The sequence below is a fragment of the Equus asinus genome, chromosome 7 (genome assembly GCF_041296235.1).
Source record: "Equus asinus isolate D_3611 breed Donkey chromosome 7, EquAss-T2T_v2, whole genome shotgun sequence".
Taxonomy (NCBI): Eukaryota; Metazoa; Chordata; class Mammalia; order Perissodactyla; family Equidae; genus Equus; species Equus asinus.
Genome location: NC_091796.1, coordinates 28672390 through 28698553, shown reverse-complemented (window position 1 = coordinate 28698553; position 26164 = coordinate 28672390). Strand labels below are relative to the sequence as shown.

At 50.7% G+C, this 26164-nt stretch overlaps 1 protein-coding gene across 1 annotated transcript in view; it reads left to right on the top strand.

Moving 5' to 3' along the window:
• Positions 1–26164, top strand: part of ARK2C (arkadia (RNF111) C-terminal like ring finger ubiquitin ligase 2C) — a 107414-nt gene that overhangs the window by 67844 nt on the left and 13406 nt on the right. The window contains exons 2-4 of the mRNA XM_044774665.2: positions 19697–20012; positions 21353–21463; positions 25807–25936. Of these exons, the coding sequence (XP_044630600.1) occupies positions 19697–20012; positions 21353–21463; positions 25807–25936 (557 nt within the window). The remainder of the gene's footprint in view (positions 1–19696; positions 20013–21352; positions 21464–25806; positions 25937–26164) is intronic.

Here is a 26164-nt window from a genome sequence, read left to right as displayed (position 1 = left end):
GGAAGGTGCTGGTAGGGCCTAGAGTTTGGTTGTGACCTGGAGCCATGCCCGAAAACACTCAAACCGATCACCAATAACTGTCTGTGGGCTTAGCTGAGGGGGATGGCCGATGGAAATCCATCCCAAAGGAAGTGAAACATGACCCAGGGAATGGAAGTGCCACTTGTTCCTCCCATTCTCGCCATTGGCATGGCCAATGAACTCACTTTACGAATTATGTCCTTAATTGTCCAGGCTAATGAAAGCAGTCAGACAATGATCCCTGGATTCTTTACTGTGTGCCAGGTGCTGGCTGTGCCTGGGTGGCAGATGACCAAACCCTGCCTCCATCCTGGGGAAGTTGCTAAGACAAGGCTCCTTGTGACAAATCATAGGGTGGTAAGTGACAAGTGTCAACAAGACAGGAAAACATGCCCTACAGATTCAGGCCCTCCCCTGCCCCCTGACAGCCCTCTTAGTCTGCATTCCCTGCACATCTAATAATTTTGAGAGTGTAATGAAGGGAGAACCAGAGTGTGAAGGAGTGGACAGCTCCCTGGAGAAGGTGGGTGAGGCCCTGTAGGACAGAGCTTCAGCTCTAGCGTTTGCTGACTTAACAGGGTCACTGGCAAGTTGCTTTGGGTTGGGCGAGACGGAGAACCACAGTGGTGTTGGCTGGAGAAAGGAAAGAGACAAGATTTCCTAGGGGGCCTCTGCCCTTGGCCTTGGTGGATGAGATGATGTCATGTAGCCATCATTAACAGGACATGTGCTTCTTGGTCAGTTGATTGTTTCTCACCCTTGTTGTTGAGAGGGGGTTGCATGGGGCCGTTTGCATCTTCTTGCCAACTCCCCTTTCTTACTGGTCCATTCATTTCAACACACGTTTGGTAAGTACCTACTGTGTGCCAGCAGTGAACCAGACAGCAGAGGTCCTGCCTCATGGAGTTACACTTTATGTGTGTCCCCAACTGTGACGAAGTACCCATCCTGGGGAGGGTCACTAGGATCTTAGTGGGGGATCTTGAAAAAGTCTTTGTGTTGCAAAGGGGTAGGCTCTACTGGTGGAACCTCAGGCATAGGTCAGATATTTGGGGCTCTTTGCTTCACCGAGGGGAGGTGTTCAAGGAAACCAGATTCAGTCAGGTAGCTGGGCGTGCCTGAATTATGGCCTAGAGCTGGGCCATGTGTGTACGTAATCTTTACATCCCCTTGGTCCCTTTTCTCCTGGGGGTGGATGCTCCCTGGGAGGGGGAGGGCTGGGGAACCATGGCTTCCAGCTCCCTGGGGTGGCATGGAGGATGCCAGGCTCCCTGGGCTGAAAGCCTCTTGTCAGCGGAGTAATTGGATCTGACTTGCAGCAGGCAGGGAGCGGAGGTACTGGAGTCAGTCGTGCTATTTTTATACGCCCTCTCTTCCTCAAGTGCAGATCTCAAGCTCAGCGGGAGAGCATGGCTCATCTCAGAGCCTGGGGAATCAAAGCGCAGCTCTCCCCACCAGGTTTGAGTCTTCCCCCTCCCATCCTTCAAATCAGATCTCATCTTGGGCAAGCCCCCATGAGTCCTGCCACTGCCACATGCCCGGTTTGGGGAAGGGTGGACTCCAGGGGCCGCGGGGCTGAGGGGACATATCCTAGTTTGGGTTGGCTGTCAAGCTGGCCAGAGGCAGGCCCACAGCCCTGGTCCCTCGGCTGCGTGGCAGTCCCAGAGGCTCACCACTCAGCCTGTAGGCAAACATGTCCCTGCCTGTCTGCCCTCTGCCGCCATCTCTGACTCTTGGTAGCAGCTCACAGCTGCCTGCCAGGCTCTGAAGACAGCAGGAGTCAGAGCAGAGGGCAGGCGTGCTCCTGTCAAGCATCCGTCTGAGAGCTGAGCCCCACACCCTGTAGCCCAGGGTGGCGGAGACGGCTCCCGGGAGGCTGTGCTCTCGGTCACGCTGCGGACAAGGCTGCCTCGTTCCCCTGCTTCTCCTCACTTGCAGCACTTGCTCCCCGCTCGCCCCCGCCTCCAGCAACAGCAGCCTCTGGTTGAGGGGCCTCTGAGCTACAGGTTGGCTGTGAAATGTTCCCCTTCCAGGGGATGCAGGGAAGACACGAAGGGCAAGTGCCAGTGGTCCTTGACTATCACTCTTGGAGAAGGACAAGGCCACCTCGGGCAGGAGCTGCTGTGGAAATGGAGACGCTGTTGGCAGCCCACACGGAGTGAGTGCCCTCCCTGCTCCAGACGTCACACCTGTGGGCCGGGAATCACCGTGCCTGTTACAGACGAGGACACAGAGGCCCAAAGGGAGCCCCTTGGCCAAGGTGACTGGCAGATCCTCCCTGTCACCATGACAAGGATCGTCGAAAACCCCCAGAATTCCTGAGGCCTTGAATGCAAAGAATGAAGGATGCCCCAACTTCAGACAACACAACCCCGTCTCTGAGATGCTGGAGGGAGCTAAGCCCTGGGGCACTGTTCAAGTTTACTGCTTTGGGGGACGGGTCTTGAACTCAGTTTTCAAAATTGTTTAAAACATTGCCAGTTGGGAACCCTGCCGGGACCTCCTCTCTCTAGAGTGGAATTAGAATAAGGCGGGCTGCCCCGAACCTGATTCTCAAGTTCACGCCCAAAGCACCTTTTATAAAGCACCGTCACTCAAGCCCAGCCTCATCCAGAAATGGACATGTGGTGACATCCACGGGGCCCTGGGAAGATCCGCTCCACCCCAAAGTATGTCCGCTATTGTCTGTCACTTGGTGTCTGAACTCACACCACTGCAGGGGACTTCCTTTGGCTTTCTAAGCAGTTTTGAGGTATTGGTTCCGAGTGGGGACTCTGGTTTTGGAGTCTACAGAGCTCTACAGAACTGAATCCAGACCCATCTTGTGTTAGCCTTGCAGCCTGGGATATGGCATAGCAAGTTGTCTATTTTCTTCACCTCTCAGTTTACTTCTTCTTCTTCTTCTTCTTTTTTTGGTGAGGAAGATTGGCCCTAAGCTAACATCTTTACCAATCTTCCTCTTTTTTTCCCTACCCAAAGCCCCACTGCATAGTTGTATATCATAGTTGTAAATCCTTCCAGTTCTTCTGTGTGGGATGCCGCCACAGCATGGCTTGATGAGGGGTATGTAGGTCTGCGCCCAGGATCTGAACTGGCGAACTCTGGGCCACAGAAGAGGATCATTTGAACTTAACCACTATGCCACCAGGCCGGCTCCTATTTATCTTTATCTGAGGAGAGAGGAGGAGTTGAAACTTGAGGAGAGGCGTGGGAGCAGTTGTGGGAGGCCCTGGGAACCTGGGGTGAAGGAGGTGGGAGGATGAGAAGGGGGACAGAACAACACTGAAGATTGACCACCTTTTCCATTTTGCTATACTTGCACTTTTCATTATTTTATTTTTTAAAACTACTGGGTATATTTTAAAAACCACATAATATATGCACATGGTAAAAAAGGATGCATATATACAGAGAAAAACCACAGTCCCCTCTCTCCCCTGCCCCCAGCCACCCAGGTTCTCTCCCCATGGTGAACCACTATTGTCAGATCTCATGGATCCTTCTAGAAATTATCTGCATATTTACTTTTCCTGAATATAGACTATAATCTAAACCACAGTTTAATTCAAGATATTGCAGCATCCTCAGGTTCCTCTCACATAAATATTTGTTGTAAGTCTTTAATACCAGGCCTCATGTGAGTAAGTCATTTTACAATCTCCAAGGCACCTTACCACAGCCTATCTTATCTGAATCCATGACAGTCCTGGAGGTAGAGATGGCAACATCCTCATGCCCATTTTGCGGGTTGTGAAGCTGAGGTTCAGAGAGGTTAGGCTACTCGCCTAAGGCCACACAGCATGTAAGTCATTAAGACTAGACACGAATACCGCTTGCCTGACTCCCTGGGCAGATGTATCACACTGCTTCCTTGAGGGAAATACTTAACTCCCCGCTATATTGTTGAGTATAGAGCAGGTATTTAATAAAAAATAATTGACCTGGCTAACCAGCGCTGTGTGTAGGCACTGCCAACAGGCAGGCCTGACTTATCCCAGCAGGTCTCGGGGCAGATTGTGGATACTAAGGCTACAGTTGCCCTCTGTGTGCACACACACACACTCACACACAGCCCGACACCCCTCAGACTCCAGAAGGGCAAACACAGCATGGAGACTGCCTTGCTCCTCACGGCTCCCCTTGCCCAGTGGAGAGGGAGGGCGCACTGTAGCTGGGAAGGGCTGTGAGAGGCCACATAACCCATCAGAGGCCATTTTGCCCCCGGTAAACATCTTCATTTTTGTGCTGTCACAGCATTGCCAATGGGGAGCCCGCACTGACACCAGGGCTGCAGGAGAATGCGGGCCTGATCCGGGCCTGACCTAAGCCAAAGGTCTGTGGGGCCTCCAATGAACCTGGAAAATGGGCCTTTATTCTTGGCTTATTGGCGTCCCACTAGCTTCAGATGACACCTGGAGCCCAGGAGATGGGGGCAGGGGCAGGTTCAGGAGTGTCCCTGTGTCTCCTCAAAGTGCCACCTCTTCTGAGCCTCAGTTTCTTCATCTCTAAAATGGGGATAGTCTACATAACTCACTGAGCTGGATGGTTGTGGGGCTGAATTTGGAAAATGCTTTGTAGGAAGTGACGTGATGCACTGATGTTACTGTCAGCATCAGAGAGGGACAGATGCAGAGCTCCTGAGGGATCTGGCTCACCTGGGGTTGAGGGAAGACAAGCAGAGGGGCAGAAAACAGTGCCGAACGAAGCCCTGGACATGGACACGAGCCCTGGACGGAAGTCAGGACGCCCAGGGCTGCACCAGCTGGCTACCCAGGGCTGGAGATTGTCCTCAGCCTTTTTGACTTTGCTGTTGGCATTCTCCCTGCTAATTAACATGTCATGGGGGTGGAGAGGAGGAAAAACTCAAAACAATTGATTTGTCTATTTGCCAGCACATCTGGGAAAAGGCCGGGTGTGGGAGGTCAAAACAGGCTAAAAATCAGTGCTTCACATTCTCAAGGAAACACACGGATCTGCGGGTTTCTATTCTCTGTGGGTATCGCTGATGAAAGCTCTAGGAAATCAAGGCTCAACTGCAAACTCTGGAGGGAGCAGTGGGCAGAGAGAGAGAGGAAGTATTTAAAGCTCTTTTGGCTTTGTCAGGGGGAAGGTGATTCAGGGACGAGGCTCGTTCATAGGGAGTCAGTTAATAAGTGATCCATCCATCCTTCCTTCCATCCATCCATGCATGCATCTTTCCTTCTTTCCTTCCTTCTGTCCGTCTATCTGTCCTTCCTTCCTTCCATCTTTCCATCTAGCCACCTACCTCGTAAGTACACACTGAGCACGCGGATTCTATCCAGTCCTTTCCTGAGGGCGCTTTGATTGTTGCGGGGAGAGAAGACTAAGATTTTTCTCTCTAAGCATCCAGATTCACATTCAAAACAATGAGAGCATAACTCAAAGTTGAGTTCCCACCTCAATAAATGGCAGCATCATCTGAATCAGTTCACTTTGTCTGTATTACAACCCCTCCAAAGCCTGGCTTTAAAACAACAATCATTGATTCACCTCATAATTCAGTGGGTTGATAATTTGCTTTGGGCTCAAAGAACTCAGCTGGGAAGTTCTTTGGTCTTGTCTGGACTCCCTCATACATCCAGGGTCCGCTGGGACAGACTTGTCTGGGATGGCCTCAGTGAGGACAGTTTATCTCTGCTTCACAGGGTCTCTCATCCTCCAGTGGGTGAGCCTGGGTTTGTTCATATGGTAGAGGCAGGGGTCAGAGAGAGAATGGGAACAGCAAGGTCTCTTGAGGCCCAGGCTCAGAATGGGCATGGTGACACTTCCACCACATGCTATTGATCAAAGTCAGTCACATGGCCAAGCCCAGATTCAAGGGGTGGGGAAATAGACTCAGCCTCTTGGTGGGAGGAGCTACAAAGCCATCGTGCAGGTGTGTATACTAGGGGAGAGGAGGAATAGGGCCCTTTTTGCGTAATGTCAACCACACCATCCTAGTTGCTCAGGACAAAAGATCTGGAGTCCTCCTTGTCCTCTCTCACATTGCACGTCCAACTCATCAGCAAATCTGGTCACCTCTACCCTGGACATATATTTTGGATCTGACCACTCCATCTTCTCTCTGCCCCATTCCCACCCTGGTCCAAGAAACCAGGATCTCTTTCTTGGTCCCTGTTTCTTTCCTTTTGCCCCTGTAGCTTGTTCTCAACACAGCAGCCAGAGTAAGTCACATCCTGTCACTTCTCTGCTCAGACACCCTCCTTTGGCTCCTAATCTCACTCAGAGTAAAAGCCAACATCTCGTAATGGCCAACAAGGTCCTGCACGACGTGTTCCCCTGAGCCCTCAATATCTATCTCACCTAAAGTCCTGCCACCCTCCCCTTCCTCAGTCTATTCTGAGCACACTGGCCTCCTGACGTTCATCCAAATGCCAGACATCTCTTACCACAGGGCCTTTGTACTGGCAATTCCATCTGCCTGGAAAGCTCTTCCACTGATATCTTCATGCTCCACCCTTCCCCTCTCTCAGTTCTTCTTGCAAAGTAACCTTCTCAGCGAAGGCTCTTCTGGCTATCCCATCTAAAATGGAAACATCCCCCTACTCACCCTCCTTCCTTGCTTCAATTTTCTCCATAGCTCTTATCACCATGATCAATAAATGTATATGTTTAGATAAATAAATATATTTTCTTATATACCTACTTATTGTCTAGGCCAGAGCTGTCCAATAGGAATATAATGTAAGACACATACGTCATTAAACTTTTCTAGCAGTCACCTTAAAAAAGTAAAAAGAAACAGGTGAAATTTATTTTAATAATATACATTATTTAATTCAATATATCCAAAATCTATCATTTCAACATATAGGTAATTTGCAAAGATGTGGGGTTTTTTTTACATTATTTTGTGGGTACTAAGTCTTTGAAGGCCGGGGTATATTTTACATTGGCAGCCTGTATCAATTTGGACGAGCCGCATTTCACCTGCTGAACAGTCACACGTGGTGATCACCCTGGACAGCACAGAACTAGACCACATTCCCACGAGGACAAGGATTTTGGACTGTTCTATTCACAGCTGCAGCCGTAGCACCTAGAACTGTGCCTGGCATATAATTTGCATGCAGTAAATATTTCCTGAGTGAATACGTCAAGTTTGGCATCAAATGCAATTATGTGGCCAGTTAGTTTCAGGCCCAGAAAAGAGCTGTTGCCTGGTGATCTTCCTTCTCGGGGCTGTGGGGGCTGACGGGGATAAAGCGAGGCTCTTTCTCCCAGCCCTGCCACCTGACTCAGCGTCTCCACAACTTTCCATTCTCTCTGGACAGACAGAAAGGCTTGCTGGTTCATCCACATGGAACAGTTGGGACTTAGCGTGTTGCCCTCTCGGGAGCATTTGCATCTTAAGAGCAGGAGTGAGAGAGCACAGCTTAATTCAGAGCACTGACTCCCTCCTGGAGAAGTTTTGGCTCCAGTGGGAACGCTAGTGGTGGACCATGAATCTCTCTGGTGTCCCCGGGTTCACCCCAGGAGTAGGAGGCCAGACAAGGTGCTTCTACTGGCAGGGAGCCATTAGGAGGCCTGAGCTGGGTGCCGGGGCCACTCTCCCCTGCCTGGCGTTTCACTCAAGACCGCGCTGGGGCCTGATGGGCAGAGACGGGACTGGGGAGGAGAGGGTGTTCTCTGCAGCCAGCCCTGGGCCAGGCCCAGTGGAGGGTGAGAAGCGTTTGTCCCCTGTAAGGCACTTCCGCAGGCGGTGTCTCACAGCATTCTCCCTGCCAGGCGGGCAGGTGAGGCACGACCTGCTGGTTTTGCAGATCGGAACGCTACAGCCCAGGGCTGGTAAGCCAGGTGCCTCCGCTGCTCTCCTAGGGCTTCCCGGGGGGCTGTCCTCCATGGGAGCAGGCACAGTGCGGGCCTGCCGGGGCTCTCATTCCAGCTGGGGGAACCTGGCTGAAGGGACAGTGGCCTGAAATGATAACTCTGCAGGATACCAGGTGATGAGCTGAGAGCACGGGGCACAGCTGGACCAGCCTGCCCAGGCAAAGGCCAATTAGACAGTGGCGGGAGGCAGGCACAGTCACAGGCCAAGCCAGGGACAGCTGGGGGGCTGATAGAGTCACCTGAGGTGACTTGAGATGAGCCTTTGCTGCTGGTTCCCAGACACCTCGAGCTCTGCTTTTCCCAGGCATCTTCTCCATCCCCTCCCCCACTCTCTTCCCTCTCTTCCTTGTGTGACCTCTCCCTTCCTGTTCTCTCTCACAGCCTTCTCTCTCTCCTGCCTTCCTTTTCCTCTCTCATATATTTCAACCAATGTCCTCCTTCAATCCTTTCTTTCTCTCTGTCTCTGTTACACACACATCGGGGTGCTAGACTGAGGTGCCCATGAGCAGCAGTGGTTGGAGATCTAATTTAATTGCCCCTGCTCCCTCTCAAAGCAAGCAGATACCCACCGGCCCAAGCGATTTGCTTTTAGGGGCATGGGGAGGCCAGGAGCTCCCACAATGCCTGCACTCACTGGCTGCTATCCGAAATCCCACCAGGAGAATTTCAGGATGTGGTTTTGCCAAAACATAACTGCTCCTGAGAAAAGTCATTGTCTAAACTCTTCTCCGTCGTTGCACCTCACAGGGAATGGGCCCTGGGAGCAAGGCTGGGAGCAGGACAGAGGAGTGGGCAGGAGAACAGGTAGTCAGAAGAAACAGAATTCTCCTGGGGGAAACGGGAGGCTGAGGAACGATGCTACCCTCAGTCCTTTCCACAGAGTTCACAGGGCCAGGCTTCTGTGTAAGTGGAACAGGTGTTCTGCAAACCTCAATAGAAAGGGTCCAGTGGAAGAGGCTTTCTGGACTTGGTCTGCCCCTTTGGGCCCCAGGCAACGCTAATTTGAGATGGACCCAGGTAGCTGCCCTAGCACAGCTTGAACGCTGTTGGGGTTCGGGGTTTTTAATTTCCTTGATCTTTTATCAAGTATAGTAAGAGAGTGTGTGAACTCATGATGTAGGAGGAGCTACATGAGTTTTACAAAAGCTAACCAAAGTCACCAGCAGTGCAGACCCCGCCTTCCTTGGCCAGGAACGGCAGGAGGAGGGTATCTGTTCTGGGTCTGAAACTGCTTCTTCTTCTGGGTTCGTTGGTCTGCTTCACACTGACCACCTCACAGGGTGGGCCCCCAGGCATTGGACTTGCAACTGGGCCCCTGAACTCATTGAAAGAATCCCAGTCTTTCTGTCTGCAGTGTCTCCCAGGTCAGTCTTTCCACCTTGCACTTTACCTCCTTTAGCCACATTTGTTCCTCTGCCACAATGCCAGCCCACCGGTGCTGAAATGCTGGGAGGCAGTGGTGTTACACGCTACCGAGACACTGCTTCCCATAGGTTCAACCGTTCGTTATCATTCCTTCACTCATCCATTTATTCACTGAGCGAGTTCTTACTGTGTATTAAGATCTGTGCCAGGCACTAGGCATACAGGTGGATGAGATAAATCCAGGTCCTGCCTTCATGGAGTAAAGTCTTCTGACCACAGATACCTTCCATGAAACGCCCTCTTACGACTGTGGTGGGATGTTTTTATAGACCTCTTTGGCATTAGATGGAGAAAAGGTATCTTCTGGGATGGAGGATGCCTGGAAGACTGTCCCACTACTCATAAGGGTTTTCTTCTGCAATGGCATCTAGCCAACCACCTCCTCCTGGGCTCCCTTCCCTCACTCCTGGCCCGTGAGGGCAACTGGAGCTAACAATTGGCCCTTTGCTGCTTGCTGGAAGTTTGCTGCTTATTTGTCCCATGCCCACGGGCAAGTCAGCTTCCTTAGGATGGAAAGTCCCCTCCCACAGTGTTTTGAGGGCCTGGAATTCAGTTCCTTGGAAGAAGCTGAGCTTTTCATTAGAGATCAAAGGCTGGCCCTGGGCAAGCATTCACAAAGCAGCTCTTGGCTGTCAGGGGTCCCTTTGGGCTTATCATTGCCTTTCCAGGCCCTTGTATCCTCCACTGTTCAGGGAACCAAACCATGGAGAGGCAGGAAAGCAGACCTCTGGTAGCCCAAGGAGCTGGGCCAGGGAGTAGGCCTCTTGGGGTTGATCAGACTAGAGCAAAAGAAGGTTAAACTGGTTTACCTGGAGCAGGTAAGGAAGCCAGGAAGAACAGTCCAGGAAGCTGGGTTCTGGGCACGCGGCCCACTCTCCATATTCTTCATCTCCGATTTGTCTGGTTTGTAGTGAAGCAGTTAGCCTGTGAAGTATACCCGAGACTCCTGGCTCCGCCATTCAAGACTCCCCACAACTTACCTCCTCCCCCATCTTTCCTGTACCACCTCCCCAAGTGTCCTGCATCTGAATGGATCGCAAAGGATGCATTATCTAGTCACGTGGAACTTGGATGTGTCCCAGGTTGGAGAAGTCATTGTGGGCCACTGGGAGGCTCAGAAGACATGGGAAATGGAACTCTGAGCTGTACCAGTGGAGCGGGGGAAAGGAGGAGGCACCTGGGGGCCATGTTGAGTAGGACAGAAGGTCTGTCTTTGGACACCCGCCTTGAGGCTTACAGCTCTTCCTCGCCTCTGGGCTCAGGCCTCCAGGCTTGGGCCCTGAGTACTCAGGTTTGTTCTCTCCTTGCTGCCATGCACCTTGCTCCCTTCCCCCATCACCGAGGCCAGGCTTTCTGTGCCTTCACAGACCAGCTTGTCCTAACTGTGAGCAAGCAGGGGGTAGAGGTTACAGGGAACTTACGTCACCTCATGGTGGGCCTAGAAGGGGCCCTGGAGGTGCTCCCCACCATCTCCTGCCCCAGTGTTCACACTCCTCTGCTGGGCAATTAGTTGGCCTCAACAGGGACATCCCCAGTGATGAGGAACTTTGGGGAACGAAGTGACATTCTAAGAAATATCTTCCCTATGTCGACCCAAATCTACCAGAAAGAGCTTAATCCCTTTGCCTGCAGCTGTTACCTGACCCATCTCCTCTTCCCTCCTCACACCCGGACTCTTCAGCTGACAACTCAAGTCCCCTCACAGCCCCGGTCTCCATCATCAGAGTCCAGTTTACACGTGTCCCTGTTAGTACCAGGGGCCTAGAAGTGGTGTCAGGACCCCAGAAGTTTCCTCCATCCTTTCTCATCAATTAAACCCTGTGAAACACAGGACCTAAAGCTTCCAGCAGCCCCACAGGATTTACCTCGCTGGGAACACCTTGGCCTACTCCATAAAGCTGGGGCTTGCCCTGGGCATTTTCTTAGGCCTGGGAGGGGACCTGGGGCTACGGGCCAAGGTGGACTGGACTGAGCCTAAGCAATCGCACTCACCACGGCCATCCCTCTGCATCTCCCACAGAAGAGATTCAAAACCGATTCCCATGGGCACCAGCAGCTGGTCCCTTGCCATTTCACGGTTACTTCCTTAGGCAGGAACAGGCTTTCTCCTGGGGAAGCTCGGGAGAGGGATGGGTGTTGGGGAGGGAGGTGGGACCAACATGGCCATGGCATGTCCTTCCTGGGCAGGCGGGTTCCACTCTGGGAGTACCATGTGTGCACATGTAGGGCCTTATGAGGGTCCGGGTGCTGGGAGGGGGCCTCTGAAGTGGCAGGGCAGGGGGACAGCACACTGCACTGGACTCAGGAGGCCAGAACTCCAGCCTCAACTCGTCCTCGGACAAGCCACCCCACCTCTTCCAGCTTCAGAATCCTCATCTGTAGAACAAATGCTGTGCACTTTCCAAGCCTCATTTAGCTTGAATATTCGATGATTCCGTGAAGAACCATATTGCCTTACTTGCTAATACTTTAATACTTAACATTTCTGAGATAATGGAGGTCTTTCTTCCTTTTCCTTCCTTCCTTCTGCTTTCTTCTCTCTCTTCTTCCCACCTCATCCCTCTTTCTTTCTCTTTTCCTCTCTCCTCCATTCTCTCATTTGCTCTCATTCCCCCTCCTGCCCTTCTTGGAAGATTCCTAAGCCCCTTCTAAGAACAGACAGCATTTACTGCATGGTATTTTCCCTGAAACTACTCACTTCACTGCTTATTATTGGAGATAAAATTTATCCACAAATAAAATGCCAAGTATAATAGGCAAATGTCACAGGTCAAATGGGTTGGGGTGTCTCATCCGGCTGGGAGATTCCATCCTAGGGTTAACTTCTACCCTGAGCAGTCCAGGTTGGACAGGACGTGACAGTCTGGTGAGGTGGGGGTAGCAGTGCCAGGGGACAGAGAATGGCCATTGGGGGCCCAGAGGCAGCCAAGGCCCCGGGGGTCCGGAAGAGGTGAGAGGGAAGGTCATGTGGGACAGCGGGAGAGACACCAGGAGGGGAATTTGTGCAAGGGATGCAAGCTCAGAATTGGGCTTTAGGGTAATGTGGCAGCTATATGGAAGATGGGTTTCGAAGGTCAGCCCGGCCTGCCCTGCTTCTCACTGTTCCAGCTCGCTTCAAATGCTGGACATCACCACATGCTTTCCTTGACAGCTGGAGGGCAGGAGGCAACAGGCAGGAGAGCCAGGTCTGGGCTGTCCAGCTGTGGGGCCCTGGGGCCGTCACAACATCCAGTTCACAAACATCTCCTAGTTGTTGCTTTCTACTTGTCTTGCTCATGAGAGGCCTGGCCAGATGTTTGTAGCCCCAGCCAGCCGAGAGATTTGGGCAGGTTGTAGGAGCAGGTGTTATTATTGTGGGTCACAAGTCTAGGAAACTAAGGACGGACAAGTCCAAGGTCCCATCCACAGGACCATGAGGGGAGACACCCTGGCCTCCAGGACACCGGATAACTCTGCCTGGCTTTGAAAGCCTCGTCAGTAAGTAGAGGCCTTCCTCAGTGGCCTCTTGTGGACAGAAATCTGCTTTTCAAAAGACTGTTTTCTTTGCGGCTTGAGAGCAAGCTTTTCAGAAAGGAGTAAACTCTGACCCCAGCTCCAGCTTCCAGAAAGCTCTCCGCAATGACAAGTCTGAGCCTTCCCCATCCCGCTGGTTGACTGACCTCCATCCTCTTTCTCCCCACACCACCCTTTGGGAGGGAGTCTCTTTGGCTCTCCCCTCCCTTCTGACTCTGCCGTGGGCCCTGCCCAGTGCCTGCCCCTTCCCACCACCTGTTCTGCCCTCAACTCTGAGGCAGAGGGATGCTGGGTCCATGAGTTGAGCGACAGCAGGGAACCGACACCCTGAGAACCAGCCTGGGGAGGATGGGACATGCCAGCCCAACTTCCCTGGAGACCTGGGAGGGTTTGGTTCCCATCCTACTCTCCCAGGGTCCCACATCCCTGGGAGGAGCAGGAGACAGAGAACCCCGGTTGGCTGGTGGGCCTGCTACAGGGACTCTGGGCAGGCCTCGTGCCTGAGGCACCCACGGGCTGAGATGTTGGGTTCCCCCCATCCTCCTCACAGCACCACCTATTCCTCCCTTCCCTCTTCCTCTGAGCACTTGAAGGCAGGGCCTCTCAGTGCTAGAGTCTTGAGGATGAAAGCCCCTTTACTTCGGGGTGACCTCATTAATCCCGATTAGAATACAGCTAGCATACTCCTCCAGCTCAGGAGGCTGCCCACTCGGGATAAGTCTCTGCCGTCTCTGGCATTCTCACTTCTTGGCCTGGCTCCTTTCTGCTCCTGCCCAGGCCCAGCCATGAGGCTCCTCCAGCCCCCTTGACTCCATTCTCCTCATCCCCAGGTTGGATGAGAACACAGAAACCAAGGCCTAGTGTGTCCTCTGGGTGTCCTGGCTGCATTTCCTTGCCGCCCTGCTCTTTGGGAGGTCCCCTCACTGCCACCTCTCCTCTATCCAGCTTCCCAGTTCCCTGGGCTCTGGCCCCTCCCTCCCACCCACAACTGGCTTTCAGGAAAGACTTCAGTTGAAACCTCCGCTCTGTCATTTACCAGATGAGTGTCAGTGAAACTTCCAGAGCCTCAGGACCTCTGTCACTGTTCTCTCCACCCAACTTGCCCGCAGCCCTTGGCCCCAGAGTCCCCTGCTTCTCCCTTACCTTTCCCTCCCCCGTGGGACTGTGTGGCTTCTTCTGTCCTTTGATCCACCCACTCTCCAGCTGTCAGCCTCTTTGGGCTCCCTGCCCACGAGGCACGAATCAGCCACCAGTCTCTGGCATTTGTGGAGTGACTGTTGCGTCCCGTGGGCATCAGGCAAGCCCCGCGCTGTGGGCTCCCCCTGCCCCAGCTGTGCAGGGCTGGACCTGAGCCTCCTCCGCAGCCCTGCCCCGCCTCGCTCAGGCCCCAGCCCCCGGATGAAGGTGTTGCTCCCAGCCAGCTCTCAGGGGGCGCCAATAGTCAGCATCGATTTTCTGAATTTTAAGATGTGCATGTTTTTCTTTAGATTTCTGAATGGAATATGTGTCTTACACTTGCTGTGTTTCTTTAATGTGGTGGTTTGGTTCTGGGAGACCCCTTTTTCTCCCCACTCCCTAAAATGTTATTTAGCTCATGATAAATCTTTCAACTGATGGCATTTCAGCCCTGGGGGAAATATGATAAATGGATAGTGTAATCAGTACATCTGGAGATTATGTTTTAACCCAAAGGAGTAACTCTAATGGGAAAAATTGTAGGTTGTCTATTGATGGGGACATTTTGGGATGTCAGTGTTGTTCAGACGTCCCTGATCATTGGCTTGTCATGGCCTGGATATCTACCCTAAGAACATCCCTCTTCTGGTGTTAGAGACCAAATACAGCAGCTATTATCTGCTACTTTCACAGACCCCCACATGACATGGGGCTGAGAGAGGCTGGGGACCCCAGAATGGGTGTTTCTTGGCTTCAATTCCCTTCTGAGCAGGGGTGATGAGACTGAGAACCCTCTGTGGATGGAGATGACAGGGGAGAGGGACACAAGGCCCGGAACGGCAGTCAGAGGACCTCTGCAGCTAGAAATTTCCTAAAATATTATGGGACAAACAGATACTTTGGCTCACTCTTCTCCTGCTGTCCATCCTAGAGAGAGGGCACCTGCTCTCACTTCGCAGTGCATCAACTGGAAGGCACAGGTTCCAGGAGAGTGGAAATTGCTCCAGGTGAGGAGAGTCTGCCCTCTTCCTAATGGGCTTCCATAGAAACCTGAAGGCTCCCCCTCATGGGGTGGGCACCCTCATGGCAGGATGCTGGCCAGCCGTGCCTGACCTGTCCCTGCCAAGCCATAGCAGTAAAACCCAGAGCTCACCTGGGCCCTACTTGCCACTCTCTGTCCCTCTCAATTTCAAACCAGTTTGCCTTCAACCAGCCTCAGTGCCTCAGTCCCCTTGAGCCCCTGATTTTCTCTCAGTCCCTCCAAGAGTCAGTCAACAGGTCTTCACTGAACGCCAGCTCGAGTGAGGTGCGTGGGGATCCAGAAACAGTAAGACACGAAGCTCAGCCAGCTGGGGGTGGCGAGTGTGAAGAAGCAGCTCAAGGTAGCCAGCGCCAGGTGCCAAATGAGTGATACAGACAGGGCGTTCTACAGGAATTCAGAGGAAGAAGGCGTCCCTGGGGCTGGTGGGCAGGGGAGGCATTCTTGAGAGAGTTGAGAGGTGACCTTTAAAGATTGGGAAGGCAGCTGGCAAGGCATGAGCAAAGGCCCCTCAATGGGAATGTGTGTGGCATGTCTGGAGTTTTGAGTAGACTGACGTGGGTGGCTGGGGCAGGGCTGGGTGGGGTTAGTGGGGTCCAGAGGATGGAGCTAATATCAGGCTAAGGGGTGTGCATCTAAGAAATGGGGATCTCTCCTTTTGAAGGCAGACCAGTTAGCAAACTTGGCTAAAATGCTTTGCTCTGTGTATGGGGTTGGCTTTCTTCCTCTGGGACGGCACTGTCCAATATGGAAGCCACTAACCATGAGTAGGCTATTGAGCCCTTGGAATGTGGCTGGTCCAAACTGAGATGTATTATAAGTGAAAAACATACACTGGATTTTGAAGACTTAGTCCAAAAAAAAAAAAACAATGTAAAATATCTCAGTAATATTTTATATTGAGTACATGTTGAAATAATAACATTGGATATATTGAGTTATGTACCATATATTATTAAAATTAATCTCACCTGATTCTTTTTACTTCTTTAGAGGTGGCTACTGGAAAATTTACAGTTATATACGGAGCTCACATTATGATTCTTTTGGACAGTGCTGAATTGGATTCTTTACAATATCCTTTTTCTACCCTACTCCCTTTCTCTATGGTCATCCCTGCCTTTCACTTCTTCTCCTCAGCTTTCAACAGCTCTCCTCTCCTGTTCCTGCCTTCTTTCCTTCTGTTATGTTGGGCTTCTCCTTCTCTTTTTATGGTCACAAGTGACGATAGATGGTGGAAGGAGGGAGAAGGGGTAATCAGGCCACAGCCCCTGGACTCATTGAAGTCAGAATTCACCAGGCAGAGAGGCCCTACTTATCAGGCACACTTGTGGGACTTAAGCTTCTAGATCATTCTTTTCTGGTTCACTTGAGGGCAGTCAGAAATTCTTTTTATTTTCATTTGGTTTTGCAAATATTTATCTTTAAAATATTTAACAAAAATCTATCAACGACATGCACGTCATTTACAAAGTCGAATAGCACCAATATAAGACACGTTTAGTAAAACCACGATTGTCTGCTCCTTGCTCTCCCACCACAATCCTACTGCCTGAAGCTCGACACTTCCAACTCTCCCTCGGGTATTTATTTCCTGAAATACATAAACTACTAAGTCAATTTATAAATACATTCTTATACTGACATTTATTGATTTTTCAACTTTGATGTCTATTTTCTTATTATGGAGGAAATGTCTTTCCTGTTAAATGTCTTTTCTGTTTAATATTAATGCTTGTTTTGTTATTAATATATAAATATTGTTCACTGCTGAGCCAAGTAGTGCATAAAAATTACACTTTCTTGCACAACTTTTTCTCTTCGTGGAGGTAAATAATTACTTGCTTTCTATGACATTTTTACAAATTCTTACCAAATTCTCTATGAAATTGTAAAATTCCTTCAAACACCATTTTCATGTGGCCAAATCTATTGGTAATCCCAAATTTTCCATCCCCTGGCCCCAGATACCCTCTTGGAGTGCCCACCGACCTGTTCCCTTGAATGGTGCCAGAGCCCCTGCATAGCTGAATGGGAAACCCCACCTCTTTCAGGGATCACCTCCAGTTCTTTGTTCCTCTCTCTTGGTTTGTGTCAGTACATTTTTGAGAAAGGGTGCTGCGCAGGTTATTTTTTTGAGTCCCTGAATGTTTGAAAACGTCTTTCATCTATTCTCACCCTTGATTAATAGTTTGGCTGGGTATAGAACTCTAGATTGAAAATCTTTTTTTCCCCCTTAGTCCCTTGAAGGCAGTTACTCTACTGTTTTCAAGTTTCTGATGATGTTCTTGAAAAATCTCATGCTGTCTTGCTTCCTGGCCCTTTGTATGGCCCCTCTTTGTTTTCTCTCTGGAAGGTGTTAGAATCGTCTCTCTGCCCCCACTATTTGGACATTTCACAGTCAGATGCCTTGGTGCAGGGTTCTTCTCCCATCTATTTTGCTGGAAATTCAGACCTTCTGTGCTGGGAAATAGTTTTTGCAATTTTTTTCATAGTTTCCTCCCCATCGTATCCTCCGTGCTTTCCCTCTTACTAGTCAAATGTGGAATCTTCTGACTGGATCATTCACTGTTGACATCATTTTTCTCCTATTTCCTTTCTCCCTGTGTCCTTGCTCTCCCTCCTGGGAAATTTCCAACCCTCATATTTAGAACTTCCAAGAGCTCTCTTTCTTATTTCTCATTACTCCTTTTAAAAGAGCTTCTCGTTGTTTCATGGATCCAACATCTTATTTCCCTGAGGACATTAATTATAGTGTTTTGAAGTTTATATTTTCCTGGTCCCTGTATTACCTCTGTTCCTCTGAGCTCCTTCTCTTTTCTTTTGCTTTTAGTTTGGTACTTTTTCTTTTCACTTTGTAATCTTCCTCAAGAGACCGGTCACCCTTGGGCTGTCTGTTCATACTGAAGAGTAGGTCACTAAAAGCTTCCAGAGGCTGTGTGTGTGTGTGTGTGTGTGTACTTTTCAATTTATGGGCTTCATTATAGAGTGGCCACTTGGGGCCACAACTATTTTATTGGGGTACTCCTAACCAGAAGTATCTATACAGCTCTTTCTGGAGAGTTTCTAGACCAGGGCTGTGGAGGGTGCAGGCAAGGGGCATAAGGTGGCAGCATTTTCAGAACCAGGTGGTCGAAAGGGGCAGGGGTTTCCAAATTTCCATGTATGTGGTACTGCACCCCACCCTCCTCTGTTGGAGCTTCCCTGGCTCAGTTTCCCTGCAAAATGCCAGGAAGAGGGAGGGGCAGTGGTCAGGGCCCTGGATGGAAAAGGGGAGAAGCCCTGGGCAGAACTACTTCTACACAGACTTGTAGTCAGCCTTTCAGTTCTCACTCTCTCTCCTGCCTTCCAAAGTAGCCACTGCCTTCACCTCCTGAGTCTTCCAGCACGTGCGCAGGATCTGTCCACTTCTTGTTGACCTCCCCTTCAGTAGGCACTTGATTTCCAATTTCTCAGCTCTGCTGATTCCCTCATCTGCTTTCCATCTTCCAAAAATCTGTTGACATCTGTTGCCTGCTGATGTCACCTCTCCTGTTCTCTCTGTCCTTGTCTATCTTCTCTTTATTCCTTTGCTCTCATTTCAGTGGGGTTGGGGAAAGAGCAGACAGTGTTGAACCTGCCATGTTTAGCAGGAAGTCTCTGCAAGCCTCTCTAAAATGCTGAAATTAAAGGACTGCTTGCATCATCAAAGGACTCCAGTGCCGAGAGCTGGATCTTTGCTCACAGAGAACTTATAAGGCTTTCTTGTCATCAAGATCAATTTTATTTAGAAAAGTAGTGGAGACTAGATTCAATGTCACCTAAGCCCAGCTTATTCCTGGAAATATTTGCTTTGAAGTAGATTATAATAGTATTAACAAATTATTTAATTATTATTTAAATAAAAACTATTTTGCATGATTAGTTTTTTCTTAAAACTGCATGGAAAACAACTTCTGCTTGTTTTCTTTCTAGAAATTAGGGCTCCCTACACCTGGGTCCTGGCTAGCCAAGATTTCAGTGTAGTTCAGAGCTTGGCTAGGCTGGACTCAGTTTTCTCTAGGTGGCATCTATTAAAAAAGATCCTGGAGCCGGCCTGGTGGTATAGCAGTTAAGCTTGCATACTCTGCTTTGGCAGCCCGGGGTTCGCTGGTTTGGATCCTGGGTGCAGATCCATGCATCACTTATCAAGCCATGCTGTGGCGGCATCCTACATATAAAATAGAGGAAGATGGGCACAGATGTTAGCTCAGGGCCAATCTTCCTCAGCAAAAAGAGGAGGATTGGCAGTGGATGTTAGCTTAGGGCTAATCTTCCTCAAAAAAAAAAAAAAAAAGATACTAAAGTCAATGAGGTTACATGGGAGGAGTCTAATTCAAGAAAGCCAAAATGCCTTCACAGACCTTAAAAATCTGTTCATAAATATGTTAATTTTAAAAAGGGATGCTTATCTATTAATTAAATATTAATTATCTATTAATTAATCCTCCCCCCTCCAACACATATACACACAGAGCCCTTACTTGGCAGCCTTAAAGATGACCACGTGTATATAAAAGTGAAGACACTTCTGTGTTCTAATGAAAGGCTTGAGTTGCACCAGCTGCAGGGTGTCCCCAGGGCGGGACAGGTCTGTGGGGTTGGGGTGCAGCGGTGGTCCTCATGGAGCTTTCTCTGTCTTCGCCTCTCCAGGTGCCCCCTTTCAAAGGTCTCAGCATCCGCACGCTACCTCCTGCCGCCACTTCCACCTGGGCCCCCCGCAGCCGCAGCAGCTCGCGCCCGACTTCCCCCTGGCCCACCCCGTGCAGTCGCAGCCTGGCCTCAGCGCCCACATGGCCCCGGCCCACCAGCACAGCAGCGCCCTGCACCAGTCGCTAACCCCGCTGCCCACCCTGCAGTTCCAGGACGTCACAGGTCCCTCCTTCCTACCTCAGGCCCTGCACCAGCAATACCTCCTGCAGCAGCAGCTCCTGGAAGCCCAGCACCGCAGGCTCGTCTCGCACCCCAGGTGGGTGCTGCCTGGGGAGGGGGCGGGGCGAGGAGGGCTGAGGGCGGGGCTTAGGGCAGGACACCGGCTTCTAGCCCCCCAGGCCTGGCCCGAAGTCACCAACTGGGTCTCCGCGCAGGAGGCAGCTTTTGCTCCCCTTAGAGGCATTCATTTCAGGCAGTGATTGCTATCATGACCCTACACGGACTCCCTCCACAGCTAGCGTGTCTCTGTCACATCACCCAGGTGGAGGGACAAGGGCTGGGTAACTGGTGGTCTATGACGCTCGCATGGACTTTTGCACCATGTGAGAGATTTGACTAGGGGACCCCTCACGTCCCCTCTAGCTTGATGATCACCTGGTTCCAACACCCAGCATCCCTAAGCGATACCAAAGGACGGTCTGCTTGGAGAGACCAGCTATGAAACAAGTGGAGAGTAAAGTTAGACGACCCTAATCAAATGGGTCTGAAGTAGCTGTGGGACTCCAGGCAAGTCACTTCACCTCTCTGATCCTCCTCAGCTGTCAAGAGAGAGTTGGACTAGATCAGTGGTTCTCAAACAGTTTTGTCTCAGGACCCTTTACACTCTTAAAAATTATTGAGGGAAACAGTGAGCTTCTGTTTATGTGGGTCACGACCATTGGTACTTACCATATTAGAAATTAAAACAGAGAATTTAAAAAGTATTTATTAACTGATTTTAAAATACAATAACAAAAGTATGTTAACACCAATAGTATCTTTTTCAAAGAATAGCTACATATAAATGTAGTGAGAAGAGTTAGTTTTTTTACATATTTGCAAATCTCTTTAATGCTTGGCTTAATAGAGGACAGCTGTGTTCTCACGTCTACTTCTGCATTCAGTCTGTTGCAGAATCACATGTCACATAGTTTCTGGAACACTCCACCGTTCCCTTGTGAGGGAACGAGAGTGAAAAAGTAAATGATATCATAGTAGTATTATAAAAATAGTTGGACCTCATGAATCCCATGAAGGAGGCTTGGGGACCACCAGGGTTGCTTGGCACACACTTTGCAAACTGCTGGACTACATGATCTCTAAGGCCCTAAGTGTCCATGTCTGTAGGGGTTGGGGTGCCTGGGACAAAAGATGAGTGTTGTAGGAGGTCAGAGGGAGGAGGTCACCATGATCTGGAGTTTTCAGGGAGGCCTTCCTGGAGGAGGTGGGCTTCGACCTGGGCCAGGAAAGCTGCGAGGCTTCCTTGGAGTTTGGGAAGAGGGATGAAGCTCTGTAGGCTGTGGGCTCAGGCTGGCTGGGGCTGCTCAGAGCTCCAGGGAGCCGGGCTGGCCCTGGGCAGCCCCTGATGCCAAGGACCCTTCCTCCCTTCCGGTGCAGGCGGAGTCAGGAGCGTGTGTCTGTCCACCCCCACCGCCTCCATCCAAGCTTCGACTTCAGCCACCAACTCCAGACGCCTCAGCCCAGGTATTTGGCTGAGGGCACCGACTGGTGAGTCTTTGGGGTCCCTGGGGGAGTAGGGAGGGAGGAGGTCTTACCTGATCTGTCAAGTTCCTGTTTCCTTCGCTAGAATGGTGCAAGACATCTGGTCCTCAAGCTCCAGCCTTTGCCCTGTCCCCAGCCACCCTCAGGGCCAGACGGCCCCCACCCACCCTGGTTCCAGCAATTAGCTCAGACATGGCTGGGGGCCATCATGTGCCCAGTCTGGGGCTCAGTGCACCTGGTCCTGTTAGGAAGGAGGGGGCAGGGATACAAAACATTCCCCAAGCTCAGTGAGGCCTGGGGACCAGTGCCGCCTGGGAGGAGGGAAGAAAGGAGCATGTCAGGAGCTAGGGTGGCCAGGGAAGGAGCGGGTGGGCCTTGAGAGACCCACAAAGAGGTGCCAGGGCGTGCCAGCGAGGCAAAACACAGGCGGATGGAGACAGAGCCAGCTGGGTGGGAGGCAAAGCCTGGGGAGAGAAGCTGGGGAAAGAGGTTGAGGGCTTTGTTGTGATGTCTTTGTAGGTAACGGGCCCCTGTGAAGTCCTCCCACAATCCCCTGCGCTCAGGACAGAGGTCTTTGTTGCCTGGGATGCAGCGTTGCTTAGTTTTAGATGCTTGATCCTATCCGACTCTCTGATTCTAGCTCAGGAGAGGGCTGACCTAAACTGGGGTCGGATCCGAACACCCAAACACTTGAAAAAGACCTGCAGCCCACTGAAGCATTCAGAGGTCAAGGGCATCATGCCTGCAACTTATTTTTAAATACTTCATGGAGAAGTGTGTGTGTGGATGGATGCATGGATGGAGAGAGAAGGAAATGCAGAAAAATAGTGAAACGTTGACACTTGGGGAATCTGGGTGAAGGGTATCTGGAAACTCTTTGTGCTGTTCTCGCAACTTTGAGGTCAAAAAAATTTTTTTAAGAATGTAAAAACGAACAAAAACCCTCAATGGAAAGGGATGGATTATTTAAAAAGAAATAGGAGTGCCGTTGTGTCATTTCTCAGCCATTCCGTCGGGCAAACTGGCTTAGTCAAGGGTCACTTACCGGACACCCAGGAATGATTCAAAAGCAGGATAGTTCTGCTTGATTTGATGCTAAAGGCACTTCCAGGTGCTGAAAATAGTTGTTTTAACATGTTCTGTTGTCTCCAGCCCACTCTCAGGTACACTGTTAAACCACATACTCCCTAAAAAGATAGATTGTGCTCAGGCCAATTTCAGCCCGGCCTTTTTCTCATTAGCAGATTCAAAAGTGGAAGATTTAATAGCAGTTTGGACTGAATTCTGTCCCTCAGCAGGCAGGTCAATGGAATTTAACTCAACTCAGCCCCCACGGAGCACCCAGGGCCCTTGCACAGGGCTGAGTGATCTGAACGAACAAACAAGGGCCAACGTGGCCAGTGGGACAGGACAGGTGACATAGGAGAGAGTGCTCCTGGGGAGATGCTAGGAGGAGCAGAGCAGGCGTTAGCCCTGTCAGCTCTCTTTATTCAGCCCAATCTCCTGGTCTTTCTCGCTCATTTCAATCACTCTGCGTTCCTGACCCCCGCTTGCCCCAGACACATAAAGACTGAGGCCCTGAAAGGCTGGTCTGTGTCCCAGCAGGGGATGCTGGGAGGCCCCCGCCCTGCCTGAGTCCCGTCCATCTGGGTCCACCCCTGGGTCGTTTCTGCCTGTGCCATCTCCGCTTCCTAAGAAGGAAGCCTTTTCCAGAGGAGGAGCAACAATTTCTCCTGCCTTGTAATTAGGTCTGCTCCAGCAAGGGCCAGCCTCGTGGTGACGAGGGCCTTTTTGTCATTGTGATCATGCTAAGTGCATCCCACCACTCTTTTCCAGAGAGGCCTCTTCTGCCAGGAGGTGTGCAGTCTGGAAATTAGATGACAGAAATGCATGATAGGATGGACCACTCCCATCCCTGCAAGGAACCCTGGGAGGAAGGAGGTGGGGAGAGTCTGGCAGCAACCCCTCCCCCCACCCCCCGCCCTGCGCTTAAAGAACCATCAGAAACCACTGAATTCTGTCCTAGGTCATTCTAGGAATTGAACCAGATATAGGCCGCAAGATGGTGCAAGATGCCCTTTTGGGGCAAGCTTCCTAGGAAGAATCTAAGGGTCTGCATAGCAACCAGACCACACTAAGCCTCGAGGCCATTGACAGTGGAAAATAAAGCTCAGTTTGATGTTTAGACACAACTGACAAAAACTGTGCATTGAGACTATGTCCACAAGAAGTCTCCAGGGCACCGTTCTGGGTAACCCCGGGACTTCAGGCCTGTGGGAAGTTCTATGACCCTTTCCAGACTCAGCCAGGTCCTCACAGGCTGGTGGGAACAGCAGGAAGAGACACTGCCTCTCTAGGGGCTGATGTCTTCTCGGGGCAAGTCCCCACCCAGGCTTCTTTAGGGTCCGAGGAGCATCCCCTGTTCAGGGGTCCTGGGCGCAAGAAGGGATTTTCTGACGAGATGGTCAAAGGGGCATCCCAGAGCCACCCAGACCCAACCCCAGCAGGTCATCCCACGCATCTGAGGGCTGAAGCACCTTTGGCTTCTCCGATCAGCATTCTTGGATTCAGGGTGACTCTGTTCCAAGTTCCTTGGGACTTTGCTTTTGGTTGAATTCCCTGAACATCTTCCCTGCTTTGGATTTGCTGGGCTCCCTGAGACTGCTGGTAAATGCTGACATGGGAGCTTCTCTCACAGGCGGGTGCCTTGTGGAACTCCTTTCCTTGGGGTAGGTCAATGGAATGAGCCCTGGCATGGGGCAGAAACCCTGGTGGCCCTAACCAGCTAGCCCAGGACTAAGGCTGCCCTTCTGCAGGCCACAGATGGGCCAGCAGAAACGAGCGGCTGGAGTAGAGGATTTCTGAGTTTGCTTCCAATTGGCTCCAAGAGTTTAGCTCATTTCTCAAATGACAGACTCATTGGAGTTATTCCAGGGATCCAGGCTAATATCTATAAGAAATACAGGAATATATATACATCATAACAAATATATATCATGGCTGGAAGCAGAAATTCCTTTAATACCCCTCATATATAAATATATATATATATATATATATAAAATGTCTTTGTTGCAGAAATCAGGCTGTTTTCCAGTAGAGTTTCCCCTTATCTGGATTTTGGTGGTTACACCATGGTGGTATCACTTAAGATGTCCCTCAGTTTCCATTGTTCTCCATACACTGGAACTTAGATCAAGCCTTGAGCAGATTCAGGTTCAGCTCTTATTTCTTGGCAAAACTACTTCATAGGTGCTGGTGCGTCTTCCAGCAGAAAGCTGGTGTCTCTCCTTTTGTGGTGTTAGCAGCAATTGACGATCCTCGCCGGGATCCTTTATTTCTTTAGAGGTTGCAAAGGTGACAAATAATTCAATCCCTCTTTATTCATTTCTTAGCTAGAAAACTTTTATAAATGCAATTTCCCTTCATCAACTATTTGGTTACTGTGAAGTACAGTGAAGAGAGGAGAGGCAAGATAAATGCTTAGTTCTTTCCCTTTATTTACTAGTTTTCGAAATGAAGAGCTTGTTCCCCGGCATCCTTCAAAGGGTCCAGTGTCCTTTAGCATCACTTCACCCCCATGGATTTGGACCTATTTGACGCGGTTCATTCAGTCTGTTGCAGTTATGCTCGCTGACATGGGAAGTGCCCAAACTCCAGCCAGTGGGAGCCTCTTCAGGATGCTTCCTGAATCCTTTTGACTTGAGCCTGGTCTTGTTGGATAACTTTCTTGCTTTCAGTTATGACAAGATGTTTCAATCTCATTTTGCACATTTTCTGCCCCAGACCTGAAATCAGCCATTTTCCAGGGAGCTCTGGTTCCTTTGCAGTTGCATTAATTGATTAATTTTTAAGTGAAATCAGTTTTCCTGTACTTCTCGGGTGGGTGGCAGGGGCTGGGGTCCAGGATAGCTTTTCCTGCCTCACAGCTGTCGAGGTTCATTTTCTGTTGTTTTCTCAAGTTGGTAACAGTATGCCCTCTGTTCCCTACTCCACTCTGTCTGGGCTGTCTTTCCTTTGCTCTGTATCTCTGATCTTCTCTGTTTCGATCCATCTTTCAGCATTTCTCTCAGGCATGGGCTTTGTCGTGAGAGGGCACTTTGGTGACTAGTTTCAGGAAGTTTTATGGGGCCTAGACTGTTCTAGCTCCTTCAGACCTCAAGATCCCTTTGTCGTCTGTGCCTCAGTTTCTTCACTATAAAGAGGGGAAGAGCTAGTGAGGTTGCCCCTTGCAGCCCTGGCAGTTTGTGACTCTGATTCTCCTCGATGGGCGTGATGCCTGAGGTTCCTTCTGCAGCCTGATGGCTGAGTCACACCACCTGTGGTTCACTGTGGCCATGTCCCTGCAGGGATCTCAGTGTGGACGCCGGCTTGAGTCCTGCTCAGTTCCAGGTGCGGCCCATCCCTCAGCACTATCAGCATTACCTAGCGACTCCTCGAATGCACCACTTCCCCCGAAACTCCTCCTCCACGCAGATGGTGAGTGGAGGGCTCCCCCGGGACACTGCCTCCTTGCTGCCTGGTGGGGGCCCATGGTGGGCTGAGGTCTGCAGCTCCCCCGGGTCCCTCTGCCCCATGTCCCTGTCCCGCATGTCCCCTCTCCTGTGTCCTTGTCCCCTGTGTCCCTCTCCCAGGCTAATCAACTGCTACTCTCCCCTCTCAGCTCCTCTTCCCACTCTGGCTTGAAGGGGAGAGATAAAGGGAACC